Source organism: Sus scrofa, chromosome 14 (genome assembly GCF_000003025.6).
Source record: "Sus scrofa isolate TJ Tabasco breed Duroc chromosome 14, Sscrofa11.1, whole genome shotgun sequence".
NCBI classification, from domain to species: domain Eukaryota; kingdom Metazoa; phylum Chordata; class Mammalia; order Artiodactyla; family Suidae; genus Sus; species Sus scrofa.
The window spans coordinates 88,398,985-88,423,596 of record NC_010456.5 but is presented as its reverse complement, the minus strand read 5'-3'; the positions used below and the strand labels follow the sequence as shown (position 1 = coordinate 88,423,596).

The following is a 24,612-nucleotide window of genomic DNA, read 5'->3' as shown; positions in this document are numbered from 1 at the left end:
CAAGCAGGAAATCCCCAAATGGAACTGAAGCTCCAAAGCACTGGAGATTAATGTCCAATCAGCCATCTTCCAGTCACTAAAGAAACATTCCTTCGTGTGGAGCAGCTGAGCTGATGTAAGAAGTAATCAGTCACTGGCTTAGATCTCTTTGTCCTCAGAAAGTCAGAGAGTAAAGAGATGCCCCCCTCAGCCCCCAATCACCTCCCTCACCTCCTTAAGTTCACACAAGGGACTCGGGGGCTCTGCCACTACCTGGGGGTCTCCACTGCTGTCCCTAGCCCCTCAGCCCTCTCCCTCAGTCCCTGTGTAGATCCCTCTTGCAGCTCCAGTGATGGGCTGTGGTTGGGGGGCAGGGGAGCCAGGCCTCAGCACAGGTGTCCTGCAGTCATGCTCTGAGGAAATCAAAGGGATCATGGTAGATGGTAGACACTGGGTCTAGAATGCCCTGTTCACGTTCTGGAGTAAATAAGAAACAAAAGAGCTTAGAAATAAAGATAGCAGATTCCAATCTATTCACAGTAGCAGCAGCAAAAGCCGTGTTCGTATGTTCTTGTGTAACAAAAGCATACTGTCCTGTGAGGAAAAGAAACTAATACCTGACTCTGCTATAGAAGAAGTTGTGAACAGATGGAAACCTTGACCTCTGTGTCAGTTTTCCTAGAAGAATTAGTATAATAGACTTAGCTCTTTTCTTGTGTAATTGTAATGAACATTTTTAGGGAATTTGATCGAAACCATTCTTAATTTCACCTGAAAAAGCAAACATTTAAAAATATTTAAAGAATTTTTGGAAAGAAAAGTAATGCAAGAAGATTTACTTTATCCTATCCTAAAATATTATGCTCTGACAATTAAAATGAATATAAAGGACCCATAAAATAACTGTCCAAGTACACCAAACACCAGCTGGAAACATTGTATTAATGGAGTGGAGGCCCAGGTTGGTGTGAGTGTGTGTGTATCTGTGCATGCCTTTGTGCTTGGGTGTGCCATGTATATGTTTAACAACTGTTAACATGATTTTGTAAAATTTGGCAAGTTCTTGGAGAAAAGAACAGGTTAAAGCCTTATTTCACAACATGCTAAAAAATTCAAATACTGATGTAATTAAATTTTTGAAAAACCTTACTATTAGTAACTAAAAAAGTAAGAATAGGTGCCTGGCTAATCAAACCATTAGCTTTGGAATGGATAAGCAATGAGGTCCTACTGTTCAGCCCAGGGAACTAAATCCAATCTCTTGAGACGGAGCATGAGTGAAGAGAGTATGACTGGGTCACTGTGCTGCACAGCAGAAATTGACACAACACTGTAAATCAACTGTCCTTTAATTTAAAAAAAAAAGAATTAAACTGGAGGAAGGAAACCACCAAGGAAAATATTCTCAGGTTGAACCATACCCAATAATGCAACAAAGAATTATTCTGTGTCAGATGCTGGGGAGACAGACGGGAACCATAGGAATCGTGATAGCAGTTGTGATAGCTGAACGATTTTTGGCAGGAGAGGGGAAATGTCAGTGGGTGGCAGACACTGTCATACTCAGAAGGTATGGGTATATCAATGAGTGCCTATTTTGCCAGAGCAGAATCTGTGGCAGGGTGATGGTTTAAACTGAGAAATAATTGAGAAAAAGGAGTTGGTGACATGAAAATCAGGAGAAGTCGTTCAAAACAGAGGAAAGAGCAAGTGTGAATGCCGTGGGTGGTTGGGCTTGGCGAATGGAAAGGCTGCTGTAGCTTTGTCATCAATCCAGGGGTCAAGATGTTCCCCCAATGCCCAGGGCCACCCTGTGAGGTGTTGGGGACAGATGCGCACAGCCCTGAAGGTCAGAGTGTCGGAGGAGCACCAAAACCAGTTGTTTCCCTGCCTGTGTGTCCACATACACAGAGCCTCTGGTGGGGACGATTGAATGAATGAGCACTTCTAGTCACATGTACAGATACCTAGGGTCATTTTCTGACACACAGAGGCCTTTTGGATCTAACAATATAAGGCACAGAAATCTGCTCTGGGGGCCACTGCAGGGATGGGGAAGTTTCCTTTGGAGTGAAGTTTCCTTTGGAGTGCCACTGCAGGGATGAGGAAGTTTCCTTTGGAGTGCTCTTAGGAAAAACCTTGCTTCAACCTATGAACTTTGCCTAGTTTCTTAAATGCTCTAGGCCTTACCTTACCTCAAAAATAGGGATAAAAATAATAAAACTCTAAAGTCCAAGTGATGCACTTAGGAAGAATTCTGGGTAGTTTTGGTGAGGCTAAGGGAATGCCCAAGTGAGAAAGAACAGCCCAAAGTCCAGAGGTCCTGGAGTCCCATAGACAGATCCAGTCAGGCCTGCCTACTGATTATTCTATCCGGTGGCAGTTGCCACTCCAACTTCAGTATAAACAGGGATGGTTCTGGCTCCTGTTCCATCTGAGACAGACATCAGGACAACAGCAGCATGTCTAAGAACCTCTTATGCTCACTGATGCCCATCTTCTCTCAGTGCTTGGCTGGGAGGACCCTGGATATATGGACCCACTTTGGCCTCCCACCGTGGACAGGAGCTTGTCTGCTGGGTCCCCACCTTGTCAGACCCTCCCTGGTCACAGTTGGAAAGGGAACCTCTTCAGCCCCAACCCAGGAGTGTCGCCAGTCACCACAGGATTCTGTTTCAACTTGTGGCACTTCAACCTGTGCTCCTGTAGGGCTTTCCCCGGAGAAGTAAATAAGATGCAGTGTGTGAAAGCAGCTAGTGTGAAAAATGAACGTGGAGCTCTTGGGAATGAAGGAAGAGAAACTTAAAGGGGAAGGGAAGAAGACAAATATGGTCTGACTTGGACCATGCCTGGAAGGAGGTGGTGGCCAGGAGACAGACCCCTGGCACTGCGGTTGGTGGAAGCCATGGAGAGAGGCCAGTGGTCAGTAGTTGGCAAGTCCCAGGACCCTCGGGCCCCATAGCCGGCACGTCCTCCTCACACAGTGCCTAGCAGAGGTGGACCCTCTCAGCATCATCAGAGACCCTACTGCCGAGTGGGAAGAAGCTGAGCAGGACAAGGGCCCACCCTTTCCTGGCTCATGTCATACCACCCATGCCAGAAAGGGAGGCGTAGCAATTTTTACCCTGAAGGTGATACAGTTCCAGGGAGGATGCCTGTAAAGTAAGGATGAGCTGATGGGTTTCAGCCTCCTGGCGTACTTCGGAAGCCTTCTCACCTAGGCCCAGTTTGTGCTAAAGACATCATGGTCTCTAACCTGTGCGTTAAAAATCTGCACAGAGCACCAAAGACAATTAATGAGGAGGATTTATTCTTGGAAGAATTAGTTTGTCTTAGTCCAGTCTTTTGTTAGACTGAACAGTGTGACCCCAGCGGTCTGTCCAGGCCAGAAGTCAGGATTTCAATCCCGCCCACTCTCCAGTTGTCACAGCACCCCAGGGACAGGCAAGTAATGAAAGAATCTCAGAGATCAGACTTCTTGCTATAAAAGAACCATTACTACAGGGTTTATAAGAAAGAATGAGTAGGAAGAGTCATTTTGTTGAAAAAAAAAAAGAGTTTAGGAGAATTCATGCAGGAGATAGGACTTAGGGCGAGTCTTAACAGGTAAACAGGAGGTCACTAGGCAAGCAACATAAGGAAGGACACCCCAAGGGGAGAGAATAATTTATTTTAAAGCTTACAAACTGGAACTTGAATTGCTCTACAAAAGATTTTCATCTGATTACCTGCATCCTAAGTGGCCCAGAGATGATGTCAGTTGATGAGTGGGCCCCAGCCACCCTCCTTGTCACATCCAAGACATAGTTGGGGACAGGCGAGAGGTGAAAGCAAAGCCAGGGACAGTTGGTGCTACAGACAAGACTATGCTGTCCCGAAGGCTCCGCATTCATCTCTATTCAAACCAAGGGATCCATGTGCCTCCACAACCCATCCCCCATCTGAGGGTGTCCCCATGCCCTTGACCTGTGGGTCTGGAGTCCAGCCTGAGGGTTGTGGTGTGGACTTATCCCTTCAGCACACACTCAGCAAGAGAGCCTGAGCAGTGCTGGTGCTACAGTGACTGTCAGCCCTTGTTCTTGCTCCCCAGACTCTCAGTCCAGAGGGGAACAGACGAGTTCAACACCAGAGCAAAGGGAGTCAGGGTCAGAACACTAGGGTTCCCTGGGGAAGGGAGGGCAGTATGTCCAGTGCCTGAACAGAGTCTGGAAATAGGAGCACCAGCTGGAGGCCAGCACCCAGGGAGAGGAAGGGCATCAAGAAAGCCCTGGGGGTCCTGATGAGTACAAGCCTGATCCTCTAAGCCAAGGAAACCACAGCCTTCTCCTCCCAATTCCAGTGGCTTCTCAGTGACCTTCTCTTTCTGCTCTTCATACAGGGGAGGTGCATCAACTTCACCCTAATGAATCCCTACTGCGCCCAAATGCTCTGCGGCTCTAACATCTGCCTTCCACCCAGCCAGGAGTACTTCCCTCTCACCAGCTGCTGCTCACGCTGTCAACACTCCCCACCCATATGCTCTCAGCCCTCCGGGGTGCTGCCTTTGATCTCTACCCCTTCCCAGGAGCTCTTCAGGACTACTATGTCACCCACACCCCCATAGCCCAACATCTAAAGCACCAAACCCCCAAGATTGTTAAGAGCCCCCCCTTTTCTTATTGATTTGAACATACATACTGTGTTCTGTTTAACAGTTAGAAGGAGTTGAAATTTGTTGCTGATCAGTTTGTTACCTGGTGAGTACTTCCCCACTGTGTGAGATGCAGGCTACACTGCTCCTGCCAGGACAAAGCATCCTGGTCCACGGTGGATAGACATGATGAGTCCCATTCCCCAAAGACAGGTCTTCCTCTGTCATCAAGTGTTGGGGTGCATGGGGTTTTAGCCAAAACATGCTCTTTCAAAAAAGTCCAAATATCTTTGATGTATCAATACAATCTGATATCCATTATTCACTTGCTGTTACTTATTCTCTTGGGCAAGTTGCTTAATGTCTTTCTGCTTCAGTTTCCTCCCTGAAAAGATCTGGATAATGGTGTCTCCTCTGAGGTGATAGGAACTGCTGCAGTGTGCTGAGCACAGGGCTGGGTCATTTGTAGAGACTCAGGGGCCCCGTATTTAATGCCTTCCCTTCCCTGCAGAGGGAGAGGAGAGGATGATGTGCTCAGAGACATCAAGTAGTTTGCAGTGAGGACAGATGTTTTAGAAATCATGACTGGGACTTTCAGCTCTGGATACCAAAACATGGGGTTGGCACGCCTGAGAATTCTCTGTTAACTGCCGACTGCGCGTGGGTTCACATCCAAGGCCTCCACCCATGTAATCCCCAAGACACCATCAAAAAAAATCCTGACACCTACTCCCTCCTTCAGAAATGTTAGTTCCCTTCCTGTACCTTAATATGTCTCATAGAGGTAATTCCTCGTACCCAATTTCGCATGCTTTCAAATCAGCTCAGACCTGTCAAGGGAGGAAGAGACCACATACTCCAGTGTGCACACATCCGTGCAACAAATCAGGGGCCATGAAGAATCAAGTAAACATGAGATGATGAAAAGAAGTGAGTAAAGCTCCAATAACTGACCCTAAAGAAATAGAGTTATGTGAAGAATTCAAAATACTTCTCTTTAAATTGTTCATTGAAATACAAGAACACATGGACAGACAACTGAATGATATTCAGGAAAAAACGTGCACAAACAAAATGAGAATTTCAAGAAAGAGGTAGAAAGCATCCAAAGAACAGCTGGAAACTAGGGCTTTTTTCACCATTGAGAGAGATGTTAGCTGTGGGTTTGTCATATATGGCTTATTATGTTGAGGTAGGATCCCTCCATGCCCACTTTCTGGAGAGTTTTTATCAGAAATGTGTGTTGAATTTTGTCAAAGCCTTTTCTGCATCTATTGAGATGATCATATGTTTTTTTTTTTTTCATTTTGTTGATGATGTGTATCACACTGACTGATTTGAGGATATTGAAAAAATCCTTGCATCCCTGGGATAAATCCCCTTTGATCATAGTGTATGTTCCTTTTAATATATATTTGCATTGAGTTTGCTAATATTTTGTTGAGGGTTTTTGCATCTATGTTCATCAGTGATATTGGCCTGTAATTTTCTTTGTGTGTGTATGTGTGTGTTATCCTTGACTGGATTTGGTATCAGGGTGTTGGCGGCCTCATAGAATGAGCTTGGGAGTGTTCCTGCCTCTGCTAATTTTTTTATTTAAAGAGTTTCAGAAGAATAGGTGTTAATTCTCCTCTGAATGTTTGATAAAATTTGCCCGTGTAGCCATCTGGTCCTGGACTTCTGGGTTTTGGCAGTTTTTAAATCATAGTTTCCATTTCAGTACTTGTGATTGGTCTATTCATATTTTCAGTTTCTTTCTGGTTCAGTCTTGGTAGATTGTACCTTTCTAGGAATGTGTCCATTTCTTCTAGGTTGTCTATTTTATTGACACAGTTGCTTATAGAAGTCTGTTAGGATGCTTTGTATTTCTGTGGAGTCAGTTGGAACTTCTCCTTTTTCATTTCTAATTTTGTTGATTTGAGCCCTTTCCCTTTTTTTCTTGATGAGTCTGGTTAAAGGTTTATCAATTTTGGTGATCTTTTCAAAGAACCAACTTTGGGTTTCATTGATCTCAATTGTTTTCTTTGTCTCTATTTCATTTATTTCTGCTCTGCTCTTTATGATTTCTTTCCCTCTACTAATTGGGGGCCTTTGTCTTCCTTCGCTTAGTTACTTTAGGTGTAAGGCAAGGTTGTTTATTTGAGCTTTTCCTTGTTTCTTGAGAGAATATTGTATTGCTATAAACTTCCCTGTAAGAACTGCTTTTGCTGTGTCCCTTAGGTTTGTTGCTTGTTTTTGTTTTTGTTTTGTCTTTTTGCCTTTTCTAGGGCTGCTCCTGTGGCATATGGAGGCTCCCAGGCTAGGGGTCTAATCGGAGCTGTAGCCGCCAGCCTACTACAGAGCCACAGCAATGTGGGATCTGAGCCGCATCTGTGACCTACACCACAGCTCATGCCAATGCCGGATCCTTAACCCACTGGGCCAGGCCAGGGATCAAACCCGCAACCTTATGGTTCCTAGTTGGATTCGTTAACCACTGAGCCAGGACGGGAACTCCTCCCTTAGGTTTTTGATTGTTGTATCTTCGTTACCATTTGTCTCTAAGTATCTTTTGATTTCCTCTTTGATTTCTTCAATGATCCATTGTTCAGTAGTGTATTGTTTCACTTCCAGGATGTTGTGGGTTTTGCTGTTTTTTTTTTTTTTTCCTAGTCACATAGCATTGTGGTCAGAGAAAATGCCTGAAATAAACTGGAAGCATTTCCACTAAGATCAGGAACAAGACAAGGATGTCCACTTTCACCACTACTAATCGACATGGTGTTGGAAGTCCTAACAATGACAATCAGAGAAGAAAAAGAAGTAAAAGTGATGCAAATTGGAAAAGAAGAAACAAAACTTTCACTGCTTGCAGATGACATGATACTATATCTGGAAAATCCTAAAGACACTACCAGAAAACTGTTAGAACTCACCAGTGAATTTGGCAAAGTTGCAGGATACAAAATTAATACACAGCAATCAATTGCATTTCTGTATACTAACAATGAAAGATCAGAGAAATCAGAGAAACCATCTCATTTACCATCACATTAAAAATAATAAAATACCTAGGAATAAACCTCCCTAAAGAGACAAAAGATCTATACTCTGAAAACTATAAGGCCCTGATGAAAGAAATCAGAGAGAACACAAGCCAGCAGAAAGAAATACCGTGCTCCTGGATTGGGAGAATCAAGATTGTCAAAATGACTATATACTACCCAAGGCAATCTATTAATTTAGTGAAATCCCTATCAAATTACAAAGGACATTCTTCACAGACCTAGAACAGAATATTTTAAAATTTGTACATACACGCAAAAGACCCCGAATAGCCAAAGCAATATTGAAAAAGAAAAAACAGAAATGGTGGAATCAGGCTCCCTGACTTTGGACAATACTCCAAAGCTACAGTTATCAAAACAACATGGGACTGACACAAAAACAGAAGCATACATCTGCAGTGATGGGTGAAGATGTTTGACAAGATCCACACCCTTGGATCAAAAGCCCATGCCCTCCCTGCAAGGGATCTAGGAAATGTACATTTAACTTTTCTACCTCTACAGACAGGAAAGCCAAGCAGAAGGGGTGACAGAAAGAGGCTGACTGAAGCAATTGACAATATCTGTCACTGTGGCACTGAATGTGGCTCACCCCATGAGGAGGCTGAAGGGACTCTGTCGCCCCAGGATCTCTTCTCTCTCCTCAACTCTCTTTGAGTAAAGAGTTTGTGTGTCTGTGTGTGGCACATGGCCAGTGGTGTTCTGGAGCAAGCTCATGGTGCCTTGTAAGATTTTCAAGAATTTTGTGACCCAGCTGTTTTCACACAGCCATTATTAAAAATTGTATTAAGGAAACCACTAACACATAAATTATTAAATGAATTCAGCAGGGTTGCAGGATACAATATTAACATATAGACATCTCCTCCATTTCTTTACAATAATCATGAAATATGAGAAAGAGAACGTGAAAAAGAATCCCTTTTCAGATTGCATCAAAAAAATTATAATGCCTAGGAATAAACTTAACTAAAGAGGTGAGAGACCTACAGCTGAAAACTACATAACACTGATATTGGAAATTAGAGATGACTCAAAGAAATAGAAAGTGAACTGATGCTCTTGGATTGGAAGAATTAATATTGTTAAAATGCCCACATTACCCAAAGCATCTACAGATTTAATGCAATCTCCATCAACATACCTATGTTGTTTTCAACAGAACTGGAACAAATAATCCTAAAATGTGTATGTAACCACAAAAGACCCAGAATTGCCAAAACCATCCTGAGGAAAAGAATAAAACTGGAGGTGTAACTCTTCTAGAATTCAGATTTTACTACAAAGTACTGTAATCAAAACAATATTGGCACACACACACACAGAAGACATATAGATCAGTGGAACAGAATAGAGAGCCTAAAAATAAATCCACACACTTGCAGTCACGTACTCTATGATAAAGGAGGCAAGAATATACAATGGAGAAAAGACAGTATCTTCAGCAAGCGGTGGTGGGAAAGCTGGACAGCTGCATGTAAATCAACGGATTTAGAACACTCTCTCGTGCCATATACCAAAAAAAAAAAAACAAAAAAAAACCCTCAAAATGGCTTAAAGACATAAATGTAAGACATGACACCATTACATTCCTAGATGAGCACATAAGCAAAACATTCTCAGACATAAATAGTAGCAATAATTTCTTAGCTAACGCTCCTCAGGCAAAAGAAATAAAAGCAAAAATGAACAAATGGGACCTAAACAAACTTAAAAGCATTTGCACAGGAGAGGAACCTCTCAACAACACGAAAATATTTGCAAATATTCTACCCACAAAGGCTTAACATCCAAAATACACAAACATCTCATGAAGCTCAATATCGAAAAGTCAACAACCCAATCAAAAAATGGGCAAAAGACCTAAGTAGAAATTTTCTCCAAAGCAGACATAGAGATAGCCAAAGGGAACATTGAAAAGATGCTTAACTTGGCTAATTATTATATAAATGCAGCTCTAGGCCACAATGAGGAATCACCTCACACCAGTGAAAATAGCTATCATCAAAATGTCTACAAATAATAAATGCTGGAGAGAGTGTGGAGAAAAAGGAACTCTCCTACACTGTCAGAATGTAAATTGGTTCAACCATTATGGAAAACAGTGTGGAGCATCTTTTAGAGCTAAAAATGCAGCGACCATTTGATCTCACTCCTGGATATATATCCAGAAAGAGTGAAAACTCTAATTTGAAAATATAACATACACCCCAGTGTTCATAACAGCGCTATTTACAACAGTCAAGACATAGAAGCAACACAGTCAGCCATCAGCAGATGATTGGTTTAAGAAGATGTGGTATATATGTGTGACATACGTATACATGCGTAGTGGAATATTATATAGCCACAAACAAGAATGAAATATTGCCATCTGCAGCATTTACACACCTAGAAAATATCATACTAAGTGGAGTAAGTCAGATAGGGAAAGATAAGTATCATATGATGTCACTAATATGTGTAACCTAAGAAATAATGCAGATGTACCTTTATGCAAAAGAGAAGCACATTCACAAACATAGAAAACAAACCTGTGGTTACCAAAGGGGAAAGTGAAGTGGGGAGGGACAAGTTAGGATTATGGGATTAACAGATGCAAAAGCTATACATAAAATAGGCAACAAGGATTTACTCTATACCACAAGAAATTACATTCGATACCTTATAATTTATAGTGGAATATAATCTGGAAAATTATCACCAAATTAATTTGCTATACCCTTGAAACTAACATGATGCTATAAATCAACATACTTCAATCCTTTTTTAAAAAGGATATTGAATTAATAAAGAAAATAGGACAATGAAGTGTGTCACAAAGGATGTGAAGCAAGGAAAACCTAATATGGTGGTGAGAATAGTTTACCAGAATTCATCAATGTCATGTATCATTTGATTAAGATATTCCATTATTTTATATACCTTTGCAGAAAAGAACAAGAACAAAAGTAATCACTAACACAATGCTTTATTTTTGTTACACATACTGAAAGATCTATTTTAAATTTATCAGAGAAGAACTTTAAGCATTTATCACTCTTCTTTTGTGCGTAAAAAGAAAAATAAATTGGTTAAAATATTTCTAAAAATTTTTGCATTCAATGTCTGAGTTTTTTCATCCCTATTGACTCAGAGTTGTTAATGCCTAATGTTGATCCATGGAGCAGAGACTGGCCATCTCCACTCAGTCCCTTCTGATTTCTACTTACAGAACCTGTGAGCATAATAAAAGTAGTTCTGTTGTTATCATTCAGTTTTGGGGTGCTTTGTTACCCAGCAGAAGATAAAAGCACAGTATAATGTAAAAAAAGAAAAGAAGATAACTGGGCATGTCTCTCGTTCACGGAGGACTCTGATATCCTTGCAGGACCTTCTTCCTCTTCTAGATCCCTGGGTCCACTGGGTCACAGGAGTGACCACGGCAATGCTCTGCACTCCCAGGTCCTGGACCTCCTCTCCCACAGTGATGTGCTTATCTAAGCCACCTCAGCTGCCCTCCTTCAGTTGACAGAAAGGCAGGATTGCTCCAGGATGAGGAACACACGGAAGCCTCATCTTACCACCTCTCCACAGATCCCCTGACTCCCCCCGGGATTGTCAACAGCAGGTCACAAAGTCACCATGCCAACCTTCCTGTCCATCACAAGGGACATCACAGGGGATGCTGCCTCCTTGGAGCGGGGGAAGGGCCATTGCCCAAGGCCTGCCATCTTTGCCTCTTCTGCCCTGAGGGCAGGCATCAGGGGAGGCTCACAGTGCACCTTGGTGGAAGGGCTGGAGACGCCAAGGCCCTTGGGCACAAGTGGAGCCCTGAGGTGGCCTGGAGTGGTCAGGGTCAAGTGGGGCCTTAGGCGCAGCTAGGTAAATGGAGAACAGCGGGCTCTGGGTGCCCGGCCCCAGGCTCTTCCTACTGCTATTGCTGTCCCCTCCACTGCTGAGTGCAGGGAGCTTCCAGCACAGCGTCCTGAACTGGAGAAATTTCCACCACCGCCTTGACCTGGGTTGGTGGAGAAACATTCACCACTCCCTCAGCCCAGACTGGAGAAGCTTCCACAGGAGCGCCAGTCAGCAAAGGAACAAAGAAGATAAATTGTCTGACTGTGATGGTGACTTTGATGTCTACTTCGTCTTGGATGCGTGAGTGGCCATCCCGCCTGGCCAAGGGTGCTCCTTGAGGGGCCTCTTGTCACAAGGTCACTGATAGCAGGAAGTGGTCCAAGGGAACCCTGGCACTGGAAGAAGGGAGGCAAGGACAGTCTTGATCAGACCCAAGGACAGATCTCTGGGGCCTCCTTGTTCCTGAGGCAGAAGGAATGCTAAGTGAGAGAAGCCAGACGCAAAGGAACACATACTGCGTGATACAATTTATATGAAAAGTTCAGGACTGGCAAATCCATAGGGACAAAAAAATAGACTAGTGTTCACAGGGGATAAGGAGATGGGGGTTTGGGAATGACTGCCAGTAGTGACAGATATGGGGGGGAATAACAGAAATGTTTGACAGTTAAATAGTGGTCATGGTTGCATGACCGACCTAGTGAATGTACTGGAAACTACTGAATTTTTTGCTTTTAAATGGTGAACCACATATATAAAATTCTATCTCAATTTTTTAAGGTATCCAGAGAAAAGATGTAGGGGAAAAGTATAGAGGTGTGTCAGGCAGTTAGCTAATAATAATTATATTAAAATCGTTATATCATTTTTCTGAAAAAAAGATGGGAAGAAGACTTGAATAGACATTCTTCCAAAGAAGATGTATAAGGGGCACATGAAAAGATGCTCAACCTTGACAAGTATTAGAGAAGTGCAAATCAGTACCATAAAGAGGTATCACCTTAACCCTGTCAGAATGGCCATCATCAAAAGTCTATGATAGCAAAAGTTGGTGAGGATATAGAGAAAAGGGAACCCTAGTACACTATTGGTGGTAATGCAAATTGGTACAACCACTATTAAAAACAATGTAGAGTTTCCTTTAAAACCTGAAAGTTGAACTACCGTTGGTCTAGCAATCCCACTCCTGGGCATAACCCCAGGAAACAACTCTAATTGGAAAGATAGAGGGACCCCAAATGCCCATCGACATATGATTGGGTTAAGAAGCTGTGGTATATATGTACCATGGAATAGTACTCATCCATAAAGAATTAAATATTTCTGTTTGAAGCAATGTGGGTGTAGCTAGAGAATATTATGCTTAGTAAATAAGACATAGAAGGACCAATACTGTATGCTACCACTTAAATGTGGAGTCTGAATAATCATACAAGGGAATGTACACCAAAAGAGAAACAGACTCACAGACAAAGACGATGAACTTGTGGTTACCAAAAGGGAGAGGCAAAGTGGGATGGACATATTAAGAGTATGGGATGAAGAGGTACAAACTACTGCATGTAAAATAGGTAAGCAACAAGAATTTACTGAATAGCACAGGCAATTATAGCCATTCTTTTGTAATAATTTATGATAGAATATAATCTGCATGAATGCTGAATCGCTATACTGTATACCTGAAACACAATCTTGTACATCAACCACACTTCAGTGAAAGAAAGATTATTCTGAACACTTTGTCATATAATTCAAAGACTTCCATTTTTTAAATCGAAGTATAGTTGATTTACAATGTTGTCTTAGTTTCAAGTGTGCAGCGAAGTGATGCAGTTAAACATACATACATGCTTTTTCAGATTCTTTTCTAATGTAGGTGATTACAGTATATCAAATGCAGTTTGTTTTCTATGTCTGTGAGTCTATTTATTTTTTATTTTTATTTTTTATTAAAGTATAGTTGATTTACAATGTTGTACCAGTTTCTGCTGTACAGCAAAGTGACCCAGTCATACATGTACATACGTTCCCTTTCTTATCTCCCATCATGGTCTGTCTCAAGAGACTGGATATAGTTCCCTGTGCTATGAGTAGAATCTCTTTGCTTACCTGTTCTAAATGTAATGGTCTGCATCTACTGACCCCAACTCCCAGGCTATCCCACTCCCTCCCCCCTCCTCCCTAGCAACCACAAGTCCGTTCTCCATGTCTGTGAATCTGTTTCTGTTTTGTAAATAGGTTCATCTGTGCCACAGTTTACATTCCACATATAAGTGACATCACATGGTATTTGTCTTTCTGACTTACTTCACTTAGTATGAGACTCTCTAGCTGCATCCATGTTGCTGCAAAGGACATTATTTCATGCTTTGTGTGGCCAAGTAGTATTCCATTGTGTATATCTACCACATCTTCTTAATCCATTCATCTGTCAGTGGGCATTTAGGTTGCTTCCATGTCTTCACTATTGGGACTAGTGCTGCGAAGAACATAGGGGTGCATGTAGCTTTTTGAATTGTAGTTTTTCCTGGATAGAGCCCAGGAGTGGGATTTCTGGACCATAATGGTAGCTCTATACTTAGTTTTCTTAGGTACCTCCATGCTATTTTCCATAGCGGTTGTACCAGTTTACATTCCCACCAGCTATGCGGGAGGGTGCCCTTTTCTCCACAACCTCCGGCATTTGTTATTTGTTGACTTGTTAATGATGGCCATCCTGACTGGTGTGAGGTGGTACCTCATTGTAGTTTTGATTTGTACTTCTCTAATAATTTAGCAGAGGGGATTTGAAATTTTAAATGATGCTTGACAAGTTTCTGGTATATATGCTCTCCATGAATGGTAATTCTGTTATCATCAGAGTCTTCTATCCTTAGTTTCCTCACCACCTGCCGACAGTTTTAGATACAACCAAGAGGAGACAGAAGGAGTAATAGAAGAAGGATGCTCTTAGGTCTGTAAGAATCACACACATAAATATAATATTCAGGATGTGCATGGGCATGGCAAACACTTGAGGTGAAAGGTAAGAGCTCCTGCTGGGTTCCTCTAACTCACATGCCAAACGAAAGACATGAGCGAACATTCACTGTGAGAGAGCCCAGAACAGGACATCAGCCTCAGTTTTACCCCTACCATCTGCAGAACCTTGACAAAACACTTAGCCAGTGAGACCCACATTTGCCGTCCATAACCTGGACTAGTGCAGAACCTTTGAAACCTGGCCAGTAGGACACATGAAATCTCTTCCCTCCTAGACAGAAGGGGTTATGAGGCCCCAGTTTCCATAGGCTCCCCATTCTACATCTGGGTACTAAAGTGGGAACTGACGGGGGCGAGAAGCTCAAAATAGGGACAGGAAAGTTATGCAAATTGGGGGACCGAGGAAGCCAACATATGAGAATTGCTTAACCAGGTCCTACCAATGCATCCTCTCCTTTTCCTTGTGTATCAACCATCCCAGTTTGCCAGCCAAAGGCCCGCCTCCCCAAGCACACATGTCTGGTGTGTCACCCTCGCCACCACTCACACTGGTGAACATTACCACCAGGGTGACCCACTGAGGATGCTGAGGGAGTGTGGCTGGCTTTCAGTTGCATGGGATGGGAAAGAGTTGCTAAAGGGTCTGCTGGAAACCGGGGAGGCAGAAAATCTGCCCACCAGATGGAGGCGCCTCATCCCTCTTAATTAGGTCTTCTTTGTTTTCAGGTCGAGAGTGTAAGTGACTCCTGGAAGGACATTTGCAACTTAGTGGAGGGAATGGTGAAGAAGTACACAAAGTACGGCTACTATTTTCCCCTGCCAGGCAGAGTACATCTGTTTAGATTCACTGGGCACAGGAGTCCCTTGGGTCAAAAGCAGAGAGCCCAGGGTGGTGTTCCAAAGCTGAAAAGAAAGACAGATCACTCTGGTTCCATGGGATCTCAGCCGATCTCTTGGCTGCTGCCTGGGAGTCAGGATACATTGTAGGGGACACAGTGTGTCCTTGAGGACCTCACAGATTAGGCAACAGGCAAACTGGTAACACAACACTAAATACCAGGTTAAATGGTGCTGAGGTCCGAAAGAGAAGGTCAAAGGACTTCCTTGCAATGTAAGGGAAAAAGCAGGTATCCTTGGGTGAGAGGAAGGCAGGGATGGCTTCCCAGAGGATGTGGAATTTTGAGCAAGGTCTTAAAGGGTGAGGAAAGACAGATTAACAGGAACTGTCAAGGAGACTTTTTGTGCAGTGACTGGTCTGTTTGGCTGGAAAGCAGGGCTAACCCAGGGAAGGCTGGTAGAAGAGGCTGGATATCACGGCATGGGGCCAAGTCCATGGGGCTTGTAATGCCAGGCCTAGTAGCTTGGAGTTTCTGGTATGAGAAATAGGGGGCTACAGATGATTCTTAGGCAAAGGTCCGACAAGATCAAATTTGTGCTCCAGGAGAAAAATTTGATAGTCATGGGCAAAATGAGGAAGAACATGAACCGGGAGAAGTGGGGAACCCAGCTAGGAACTTATGGTAGCAATTTGGCTAAAAGATAATGAGGGTCAGTAGACCAGAAAAGAGGGGGCAAAAGAGGGAAGGAAGGATCTGAATGGCTGCTGAGAGGTAGAAAAATTTCTTTGAGATGAGAGGGAGGCAGGGAAGACAGGCGAGGAGGGAAGTGTGGGAAGTTCCAAAGAATTTTACATTAGAAGAGAGGCCAGGGGAGAGGCCCTCATGCAGGAATGCACAGGTGTCTACCCTCTTGTGTATGCAGGGAGTGTGTGCACATGCCTCTTTGTATGTGCTTGTGTGTGTGTGTGTGTGTGTGTGTGTTTGGGGGGTTTGGGAGTAGAGGGGTAGAGCATGATACCATTTTGGCTCTCTCTTCCAACAAGACAGCATATCTTACAAGCCTCTCAATCCTTCACAAAAGTAATGAGAACCTCCTGGGTTTGGGAAATGGGGCCCAAACAGAAGAACTGGGGAGGGGAGCAGGGAAGTGTCATGCACCCCTTTCCTGACTTCTCACTGGTGTCATTGTTAGCTTCTCATGTGCACATGCTTTCTTGCAGCCCCAGATTGCGGATGTCATTCATCACATACTCCACGCAGGGCAACACCATCATGAAACTCACCTCAAACAGGTAAGTGCTACTTTAATCCCCTAAGGTAAGCCTGATGGGTAGTGCCACACACACAAAACAAAACAAAACAAAACAAAACAAAAAACTGGGACTTGAAGTGTTCCCTGAGGCATGACTGGGAGCCCAGTGGGTGCAGACTGGGCCATCCTAGGCAGCCCTCAGTGCCCACCTAACCCCAGCCCCTTGCCTCCCTCTAACCGCTGGCTACACTGGCACTGGCAGCCCCCTGTGCTCTCAACCACCCTTGCCCCCTTTAGGCCCTGCCTCCACTTGTCCTTTTCCCTCTCAGTACTCTTCCTTAATCTGGTTGAGTAAATGGTCACCAAGGCAGTATCCTCCATGCTTACCAAACAGGGGACTGACCAAGGTTTGTCAGTGTCAAAGACATGGGCAGAAGGGTCATGACAGGGTGACATGTGTCTTCCTGTCCAGGCAGGTTTGCAGATGGCAGAATGATACCAGGGTAGCTGGTGTGTTTCATAACAGTCAGCCCTCATTCCACCACTACTCCTTTTCCAATTTGTTTTCAGAAATGTAATAAAGAATAGTCTTAAAAGACTTCGGAATATAGTGCCTAAAGGAGCCAGAAACATGCAGGAAGGATTAAAAAAGGTACCGACTCTACAGCTCTGATAATTTATTTAGCTTATCAAGTTCTTATGGGCATTATTGGGTCATCTCACTGCCCTTCTCCAACTTTCCTTCATTTTGTTGCAGGCCAATGAGCAGATTTACAAAGTTCAGTCCAGCAGTAAGTTGTCTGCCGATGTCACTGTGCTCAGGTGGGACACAGCCCAGCCCGGGCCTCAGCGAGGGCTGCTGCAGACCCACCTCGGCCAATTCCTAGTGCTGATGCTTGGAGCAAATTCCTTGCCCTCACTGTGCTGCAGTTCCTCCTCTGCACAGTGAGGAAGAAAACCACCCCCAGGACTGTGTCTGAGAACCACCTGGGGTCATGGCTTACACTCCTGGTTCTTTCTAGATCGCAGGTTCTTGATGTGTGATTGGGCTGCATGGAAAACAAAAGAGAAAATCGAGGGACCGCAAGCAGACAGGGTTCAATTTAGGGACCAGAGACCTTGCTGTCCCCCTGGCTGCCCACGCTTTTGTCCCCCGCAGTTCTGGCTCTGCCTCCACCCCTTCAGCTTCTTCCCTCTGGTTGAGTCTCGTCCTGTGACTGTGCCTCTGATGGTGGAAAAGCCTGTGCTCTCCCAGAACCATCTACATCTAGAGTGTAGGGTTGCAGCTCCTGCAGGAAAGATGCGTGGGCTGGTGGGGACAGGTAGGGAGCAGGGCAGGGGCCACTGCACAGGCACCTTGACCTCGAGTTCTGAAGGCCAGGACCCATAGAGCCAGCAGAGGTGCGTGTCAGCAATGCTCAGGCCAGAGCCCCGCTGTCCCCTGATCCAGCGGGAAGCCTTGTACAGTCCATGTGGCTGCTCCTCCCTTGCTCCCCTAAAGGCTTGTCCTCATGCAGTGACGTGGCTGGAGCTTCCTTTCAGGGCAAAGGCTGTGCCTTCTGCTCGTGGTGAGGGTCACTAAGAAGATCTCTGAGCTGGTCTCAGACTCCTCATGTGTCAAGTGGGTGCTGGGTTAAGGCCTCCTCTCTCTGCAGGCGCTCTGGTTGGTGGGTGCTAGGGTCAGGGTAGCCTCTCCCCAGGAGGAGGATGTATGGTGGGCAGTGCTGCAGCCCTGCCATCTGAGACAGGTCACTCCAGGGCCTCTCCCTGCTTGTTCTGCAGACTTTGGCGCTTCTAGCCTGATTTTCACTCTCACTGCTGGACCATTGCAGCCGTCAGCAGTACAGGAGACTAAGCAGGAAGTGAGTCCCATCCATCATCACTAGCTTTGTGCTCCACATATTTGCGTGTTTTATACTCAATGCCTTCTTTCACGTAGGCTGACAAGGCTCGGAGAATGAAGGCCAAGGTTTACTGCATTGGTATGAAAGATTATAAGGCATACCAGGTAATTCAGCACAGGTAATCAGGTGCGACTCTTGAGCCCAGTTAGGGAAAGCTTTCAAAGACAGCTTCCCTAGGGTCTCCCAGAGGATGGTCTCCTACCCACCTCAAGTGTCTTGTCAACAAGTAGATTCTTCAGATGAGTCATGAGTATTGTAAAGGAGTTCCCATCATGGCTCAGCAGTTAATGAACCTGACTAGTATCCATGAGGACGCAGGTTCGATCTCTGGCCTTGCTCAGTGGGTTAAGGATCTGGAGTTGCTGTGAGCCATGGTGTAGGTTGCAGATGCGGCTTGGATCCTGCATTGCTGTGGCTGTGGCATAGGCTGGTGGCTACAACTCCGATTTACCCCCTAGACTGGGAACCTCCACATGCTGCAGGTGTGGCCCTAAAAAGTCAAAAAACAAAAACAAAAAACCCAAGTGTTGTATAAACCTATACAATGGAGGCGGGGGTGGAGGAGCTTTCTACTCCCTAAGGGTGGGCTGCTGGCAGATCCAAAATGTAATTCTTGCAGTCTAACAGGGCAGAAGGCAAGAGCCTGTCTCCTAGAATGAGACCTGCTGTGTCCTCAACACGTGGCTGTTTTTCGAGTCATCTTCTCTCCTTTGTAGCTGAATAAATTTATAGAAGCAAAGACTCACTTCTTTAACATGGAGCAAATCGAAGACCAGAAACGATTAATTGCATCGGTGAGTGTGGGCTAAATGTGAGAAGGGATATGGGGTGGCATATCACCATGCACATGCCTGTCATTCTCCCTGACCCTGCCACCAATCCGTCTGTTCCAGATCGTGGGAAATTCCTGTGTGGAACTTATGGCTAAAGACACTTACTATGTCTGCGTAGGAAGTAAGTGTTGGGGTTATTGTTTTAGAGAGTATGGCGTTGGTGCTAACTGTGTGCGTGACATGAAAGTGCTTAAGTGTGCCTGTTCCTTTGAGTGTGCTGTGTGATGTGTGCTTTTGGTGTGAATGTGAAGTGTGTAGGGGGACTGTCACATGGAGGGGAAGCTTGAGGCAGGAACTGGGACCACAAATAAAGTAGAAGCTGTTTATTAGGCTGTTGTTATGAATAAGTCAGTGGACCAGGCATGGGTGCGAGGAAGCCAGCAGGGGTGAGCATGAGGCACACGGCCTCTTCAGCCTCTCAGGCCTCCTCAGGACTAGGCAGAGGCCTCTGCTGGCCTCCCCGCCTCTAGGCCTGTGCTCCAGCCCATCCTCTGCAGATGACCCGAGGGGCTGAGAAGGCCACTGCCCTAACCCAGCTGACCAGGAGTACTGAGGTCTCAGAAATGAACAGTTGAGCCCTCCAAGGTCCAGCCTCTGCTCTAGGCCCACCTTGGGGGCAGGGGATAGACTTCCTGCAAAACCTCCCTCAGCCCTACAGGGTCCAGCCCACCCAGCCTTTGAGACTTTATCCTCAGGACAGCTCAACCATGAAGGCTTTCCTGGTCAGCTGCCCCTCTGGCTTCCCACAGCCCTTGGTGTTCCTCTCATTAGTCACTTGTCTCCCAGTATGAACCCTGACTTCTGCTTGCCTTGTCCACAGCTTTATTTCTTCATCTTTATCATTCAGTTCATGGTTTTTCTTCCTACCTTTTACTATGGATAATTTCAAACCTATGGCAAACTGGAAATGATCATATAATGACACCCCTATCTCCACTACCTGGATTTGCATAGGCACAGGGCGTGCCCAGATATTGGTTCAGCCACAACTGCCTCCTCATAGGAGTCCCTGGGATTCGGTTATGAGGTCGCCTGTCATAAATGTGAGATGAGAAGTAAGAAAGCCCTCAGCTTCTCCTAACACTGACCTTGGATATTGTTCTTGCAGACGACTACAGTCTTGAGTTTTATACATATGGTCTAGAGCCAGAGAAAATTGGAGAATATTCCTGCAGATATAAGTTGGATGAAACCGAAGTCTTCTGTAAGTGCCCAGCTTGGTGCATCCAAGTGATATACTGCCCACACCCATTACATTCCTCTATCCAGCCGAGCTGTCAAAGCCCTTGCTGACCATTGAGTGTGGACACTGAGGATAGAAGCAGCCAGAACAATGGAAGGGGGGACCTGGCAAGGAAGCATGGCCACCTCTCCCTTTATCTCAGGCCAGGAAGTAATCAATCCCCCAGCACAGCAAGAGCACCCTGGAGCAGGGCTGACCCCTGCAGAGGCTGGATCTGCCTTCACTGACACCCCCACCCCCCCCAGCCTTTCTCAGCTCTCACTTCCCTTGAGAGACAAGGACATGGACTCAGAGTCTGAAGGGGGAGGTGGAGGCAGCCCCAGGGCTCTCAGTCCCTACCACGTGGTCTCCTAGGACTGAGCAAGGATGCCAAGTGCCAGGCCTGGGCCCTGGAATCCTGGCTCAGGCTCACACTCCATGTGTGGTCTTGACCTAATGAGTGCTGTGTTGTCAGCCTCTATTATCTGTACTGGAAAGTATAGTGGGTGCACTAACTAAGCCCCGTCACATGTGTAAAGCTCTTATTTGGAAAAACTCAGGCACTAGGTGACTGTCCACGATGGGTGAGAGGCCTGAGGAAGCACACGGTTGGGGCAGCAGCTGTGCCCTCAGGGCTGAGGTGGGGCTGATCTCCCCCACAGAGGGCCTGGGGGACAGTTGGACTTTCTCTTCCTCCTCAGCTCTCCCTGGTAGCCCCTGATACAGGGATTTGATATGATTATGTATGTTCAAGGACATCTAGTTCCAGGTAAACCCAGAACGAGTCCCCTCCCCCAGGACACTTCTGGGCTGTCTGTCCTTCTTCCATGGGTGCCCAGGATGGGCAGGGCTCTTCATGGCCTCACTCCCACGGCACACAGTGTGTAGATGGCCCCAGGGAGTTAGATTAGCCTTGGTCTGTACTTTCTCAGGAGTGGTCGGGAACTGAGTAACTCATTTAGATAGAGCGCTCATGTTTATTAAGCACCTGCTGCCTCAGGTAGTATGCTAAGTGCCTTAGATGCACTAAACCAGTGAGTTCTCCAAAGACCTGTTGTTATTCCTTTCTATGGAGAGGTTGCAGCAAAAGCTGGAGTAGACACGTGTATTCTGATTGTCCAGTCTGGACAATGAGCCTTGCTGATGGCAGTACTTTAGAAAGGCTGGATACAACCTAGCCCCCCCAAATTATATTAAGTTAAATTCCCTGGGGTGTATAACTCAAAACATTCCCACTCCAGACTCATAATGTTTCTTTCAGAGGTGGATCAGCACAAAGTCTAATATGTGAGAGCCCAACCCACAGTCCTGGGCTACTCTGCTGACCGCCATTCAGCACCTGGCCAGAGTGATGGACTAGAGGCTGGCCAGAAGTGATGGATTAGCACTGGTTATTGCCAAGAGTAATGCCTCACTAATGAGTATTGCTTTGGTTATTTTAATTACATTTTCATCTAACTCTAACATCTCAGAAAACATTTTAATATATGTAGAAAATTATAACAAAGGAAAAAATTGAAATCAATATTTGTGTATGTTTTATGTTGTTTATCTTTGGTGTATTCCATTTTTACGTTAAGAAATCTCTAAAATATGACAAGAGAAGTATTGCTTTAATCAGCTAATATTAGTTTGAAAACTCCTCTGTAGCCAAACATGCTTTTCTGTCCACTCAGTAGCAAGACCCCTGCCATCACCTCACTCTCCGTGCTCTATGAACACAGTGGAAAGTACACCACTTTTCCTGGATATTTTTCTTACACTAAAGGCAACCATCATACCCCACAGACACAAATCCTTCCCTCTAAGCATACTTGGTGATTAGTTACATGATCAGCACCATTAAAGAGGGAAACAGTTCAGAAGTTCATAGCTACTCTGACAACTGAGTTATGGCAAAAAGCAAATCACCTGGAAGTGAACCATCTGTGGGGACCAGGCCTGACCTGTGGCCACAGTCAAGGGTGTGAGAAGACTTGAGGCTCTTCCATCAGGAGAGAAAAGTCTCCACAGCTACTAGTTACAGACTGTCTGAGCCTCCTGAGTGCCACCTCCCAGCTCCACAAAATGACAGAGCAAACACAAGCAGGAAGACCTGTTCCCTCAGGCTTCCTGGGTCAATAAAAGCACCAGCACCCACCCAGCTCTGCTCACAGACCAGCTCCTCATCCTCACTCCTCTGTGCTCTCATCCCACAGCCAGTCCACCTGCTGCCTCGGTGTCCAAACCCACCCGGACCTGGCCAGCCCTCCCCAGACTCACTGTGCCTGGAATAGAGCCCAACCCCCTCCCAGGGCCCCGAGGCCCCGCCCCCTCTCCTCACTACCTCTTTCCCCTCAACAAGTTCAGCTGCTTATGCCTCAGGCCTCAGCACAGGCGCCCACAGCCCAGACCCTCTTCCCTGGCTTTCCCTTCATCTGGTGTCGCCTCCAGGACCATCGCTTCAGAGAGAACTCATCTTAAAAGGAAATTTCCAATAATAAACACAAGTCGCAAAAATTACATGGAGCACCTGAAGCAGCCTTGACCTACTTTGAGGAATTATCAACCCGGCCAATCTGGAATGGCTGATACCTCACCACTGATCATTATGAAGCAGATCCCAGACATCACCTCGTGTCCTCTATAATTATCTCACTTTCCCTTAAAGAGAAATTATGTCTCTGAAAGATAGGACAGGTCACTTGCTCCTAAGCAGCTGTCCCTTCCCCTCCCTTCTCCATCCCTTCTCCTGTTTATTGATGTCCCAGTATTTTTCTCTCTGGCATTTATTCTGTTCATTGCTTGTTACTTTATTGTCTGTCTCTCTCTCCAGTTGCTCAAATGCCAGGCCCTGGAGAGCAGGGCCTCTGGCTGCCTTGTTCCCACTAAACACCAGAGCCCCGCACAGAGCCTGGTGCGCAGTAGGTGTCAGAAGGCAGAGCAGAGAAGCTGCTTCTGCCAAAGTGTGAGCTCTGCTAGCCGAGGGCAGGCAGGAGGGAGGGATGGATGGATGGATGGACAAGTCCATTGACATTCTTCTCATGTGATTGTCTTTTAGCTAAACCACCCATCAGCGTGACTGAAGAAGTAATAATTTGCCCAGGACATATTTTTGATAAGGATGGACAGTAAGTGTTTAGGTCTGGGGGCCATTTGGGCAGGTTTTTTAATCACCACGAGGAGTGCAGATGTGGGATGCCCCCTTTACAAAGGGGCAGCACAGATCTGTCTCCAAGAGGGCTCAGGGCATCCTCCACACCTGCCCTGGTTGACAGTCCCCTGAGATGCTCAGGGATCTGCTGTGGCCCAGGCTGTGCTGAGGAGGGCAGGATGGAGGAGACGATGTGCCCCAGGGATGGTACTTTTGTTCCAGGAAGCTTTTCCAAGTGAAGCCAACTTACTCTGTACATACAGAGAAGTTAGGATGGTGACCTCATACATCCATCCCTGGTCACTTCGCTCATGGCCTTACTGCCTGCCTTCATGGCAGATGTTGACCTTGTGGTGCTTAGGAATGTGCTCTCCTTACCCGTGCTTCCTGCAGTTCCATAGCCCCAAATGCATAACGTTCAAAGCCATTACAGTGAGGGGAGCTGGGGCTATGGAATGAGCCAAAATCTAGAATTGTGTTTATCCCGGGTCATGGATCACCATCTGCCCTTTCTGTGCTTTAGGGTGGTCGTCGTTGATTACACCCTGGACCAGGGCGAGACATACAACCAGGATTTGTTTAAGGTCATGGGAAAGGACTGTGTGAGTGACAGGGCGGGGGGGGGGTGCAACTTCCCTCCAGGGCTATCCAGAAACCCTGCTAATAGGAGAGATACCCTGGAAATCAATTGAGGGGAACAATTACTCAGGGAAGGCCAGCAAGTAGCCTGTGCAGACAGGCACTTCAGGCCACACTTCTCAGCCGGCTCAGTGCCTTTAACCCATTGTGGAGGAGCTGTCCTCCCAGCGTGGGTTTGTGAAATTCTGTAAGAATTTCTATAAGAAACCCGCAGGGCATCTGTCCAGGCCTTGCAGAAACTAAATTCTCTGTGAACCAAACATCATTGAAGGCACTTGACAGGGACCAATTAGAGCTCTAAGCAGACTCCAG

The 24,612-nt window shown here is 45.6% G+C and overlaps 1 protein-coding gene across 1 annotated transcript in view; it reads left to right on the top strand.

Moving 5' to 3' along the window:
* Window positions 1–24,612, top strand: part of LOC102164887 (cell wall protein DAN4-like) — a 72,138-nt gene that overhangs the window by 45,359 nt on the left and 2,167 nt on the right. The window contains exons 15-25 of the mRNA XM_021073701.1: window positions 15,205–15,275; window positions 16,538–16,609; window positions 17,140–17,221; window positions 17,327–17,360; window positions 18,352–18,431; window positions 18,509–18,577; window positions 19,190–19,267; window positions 19,367–19,427; window positions 20,415–20,510; window positions 23,569–23,638; window positions 24,185–24,263. Of these exons, the coding sequence (XP_020929360.1) occupies window positions 15,205–15,275; window positions 16,538–16,609; window positions 17,140–17,221; window positions 17,327–17,360; window positions 18,352–18,431; window positions 18,509–18,577; window positions 19,190–19,267; window positions 19,367–19,427; window positions 20,415–20,510; window positions 23,569–23,638; window positions 24,185–24,263 (792 nt within the window). The remainder of the gene's footprint in view (window positions 1–15,204; window positions 15,276–16,537; window positions 16,610–17,139; window positions 17,222–17,326; window positions 17,361–18,351; window positions 18,432–18,508; window positions 18,578–19,189; window positions 19,268–19,366; window positions 19,428–20,414; window positions 20,511–23,568; window positions 23,639–24,184; window positions 24,264–24,612) is intronic.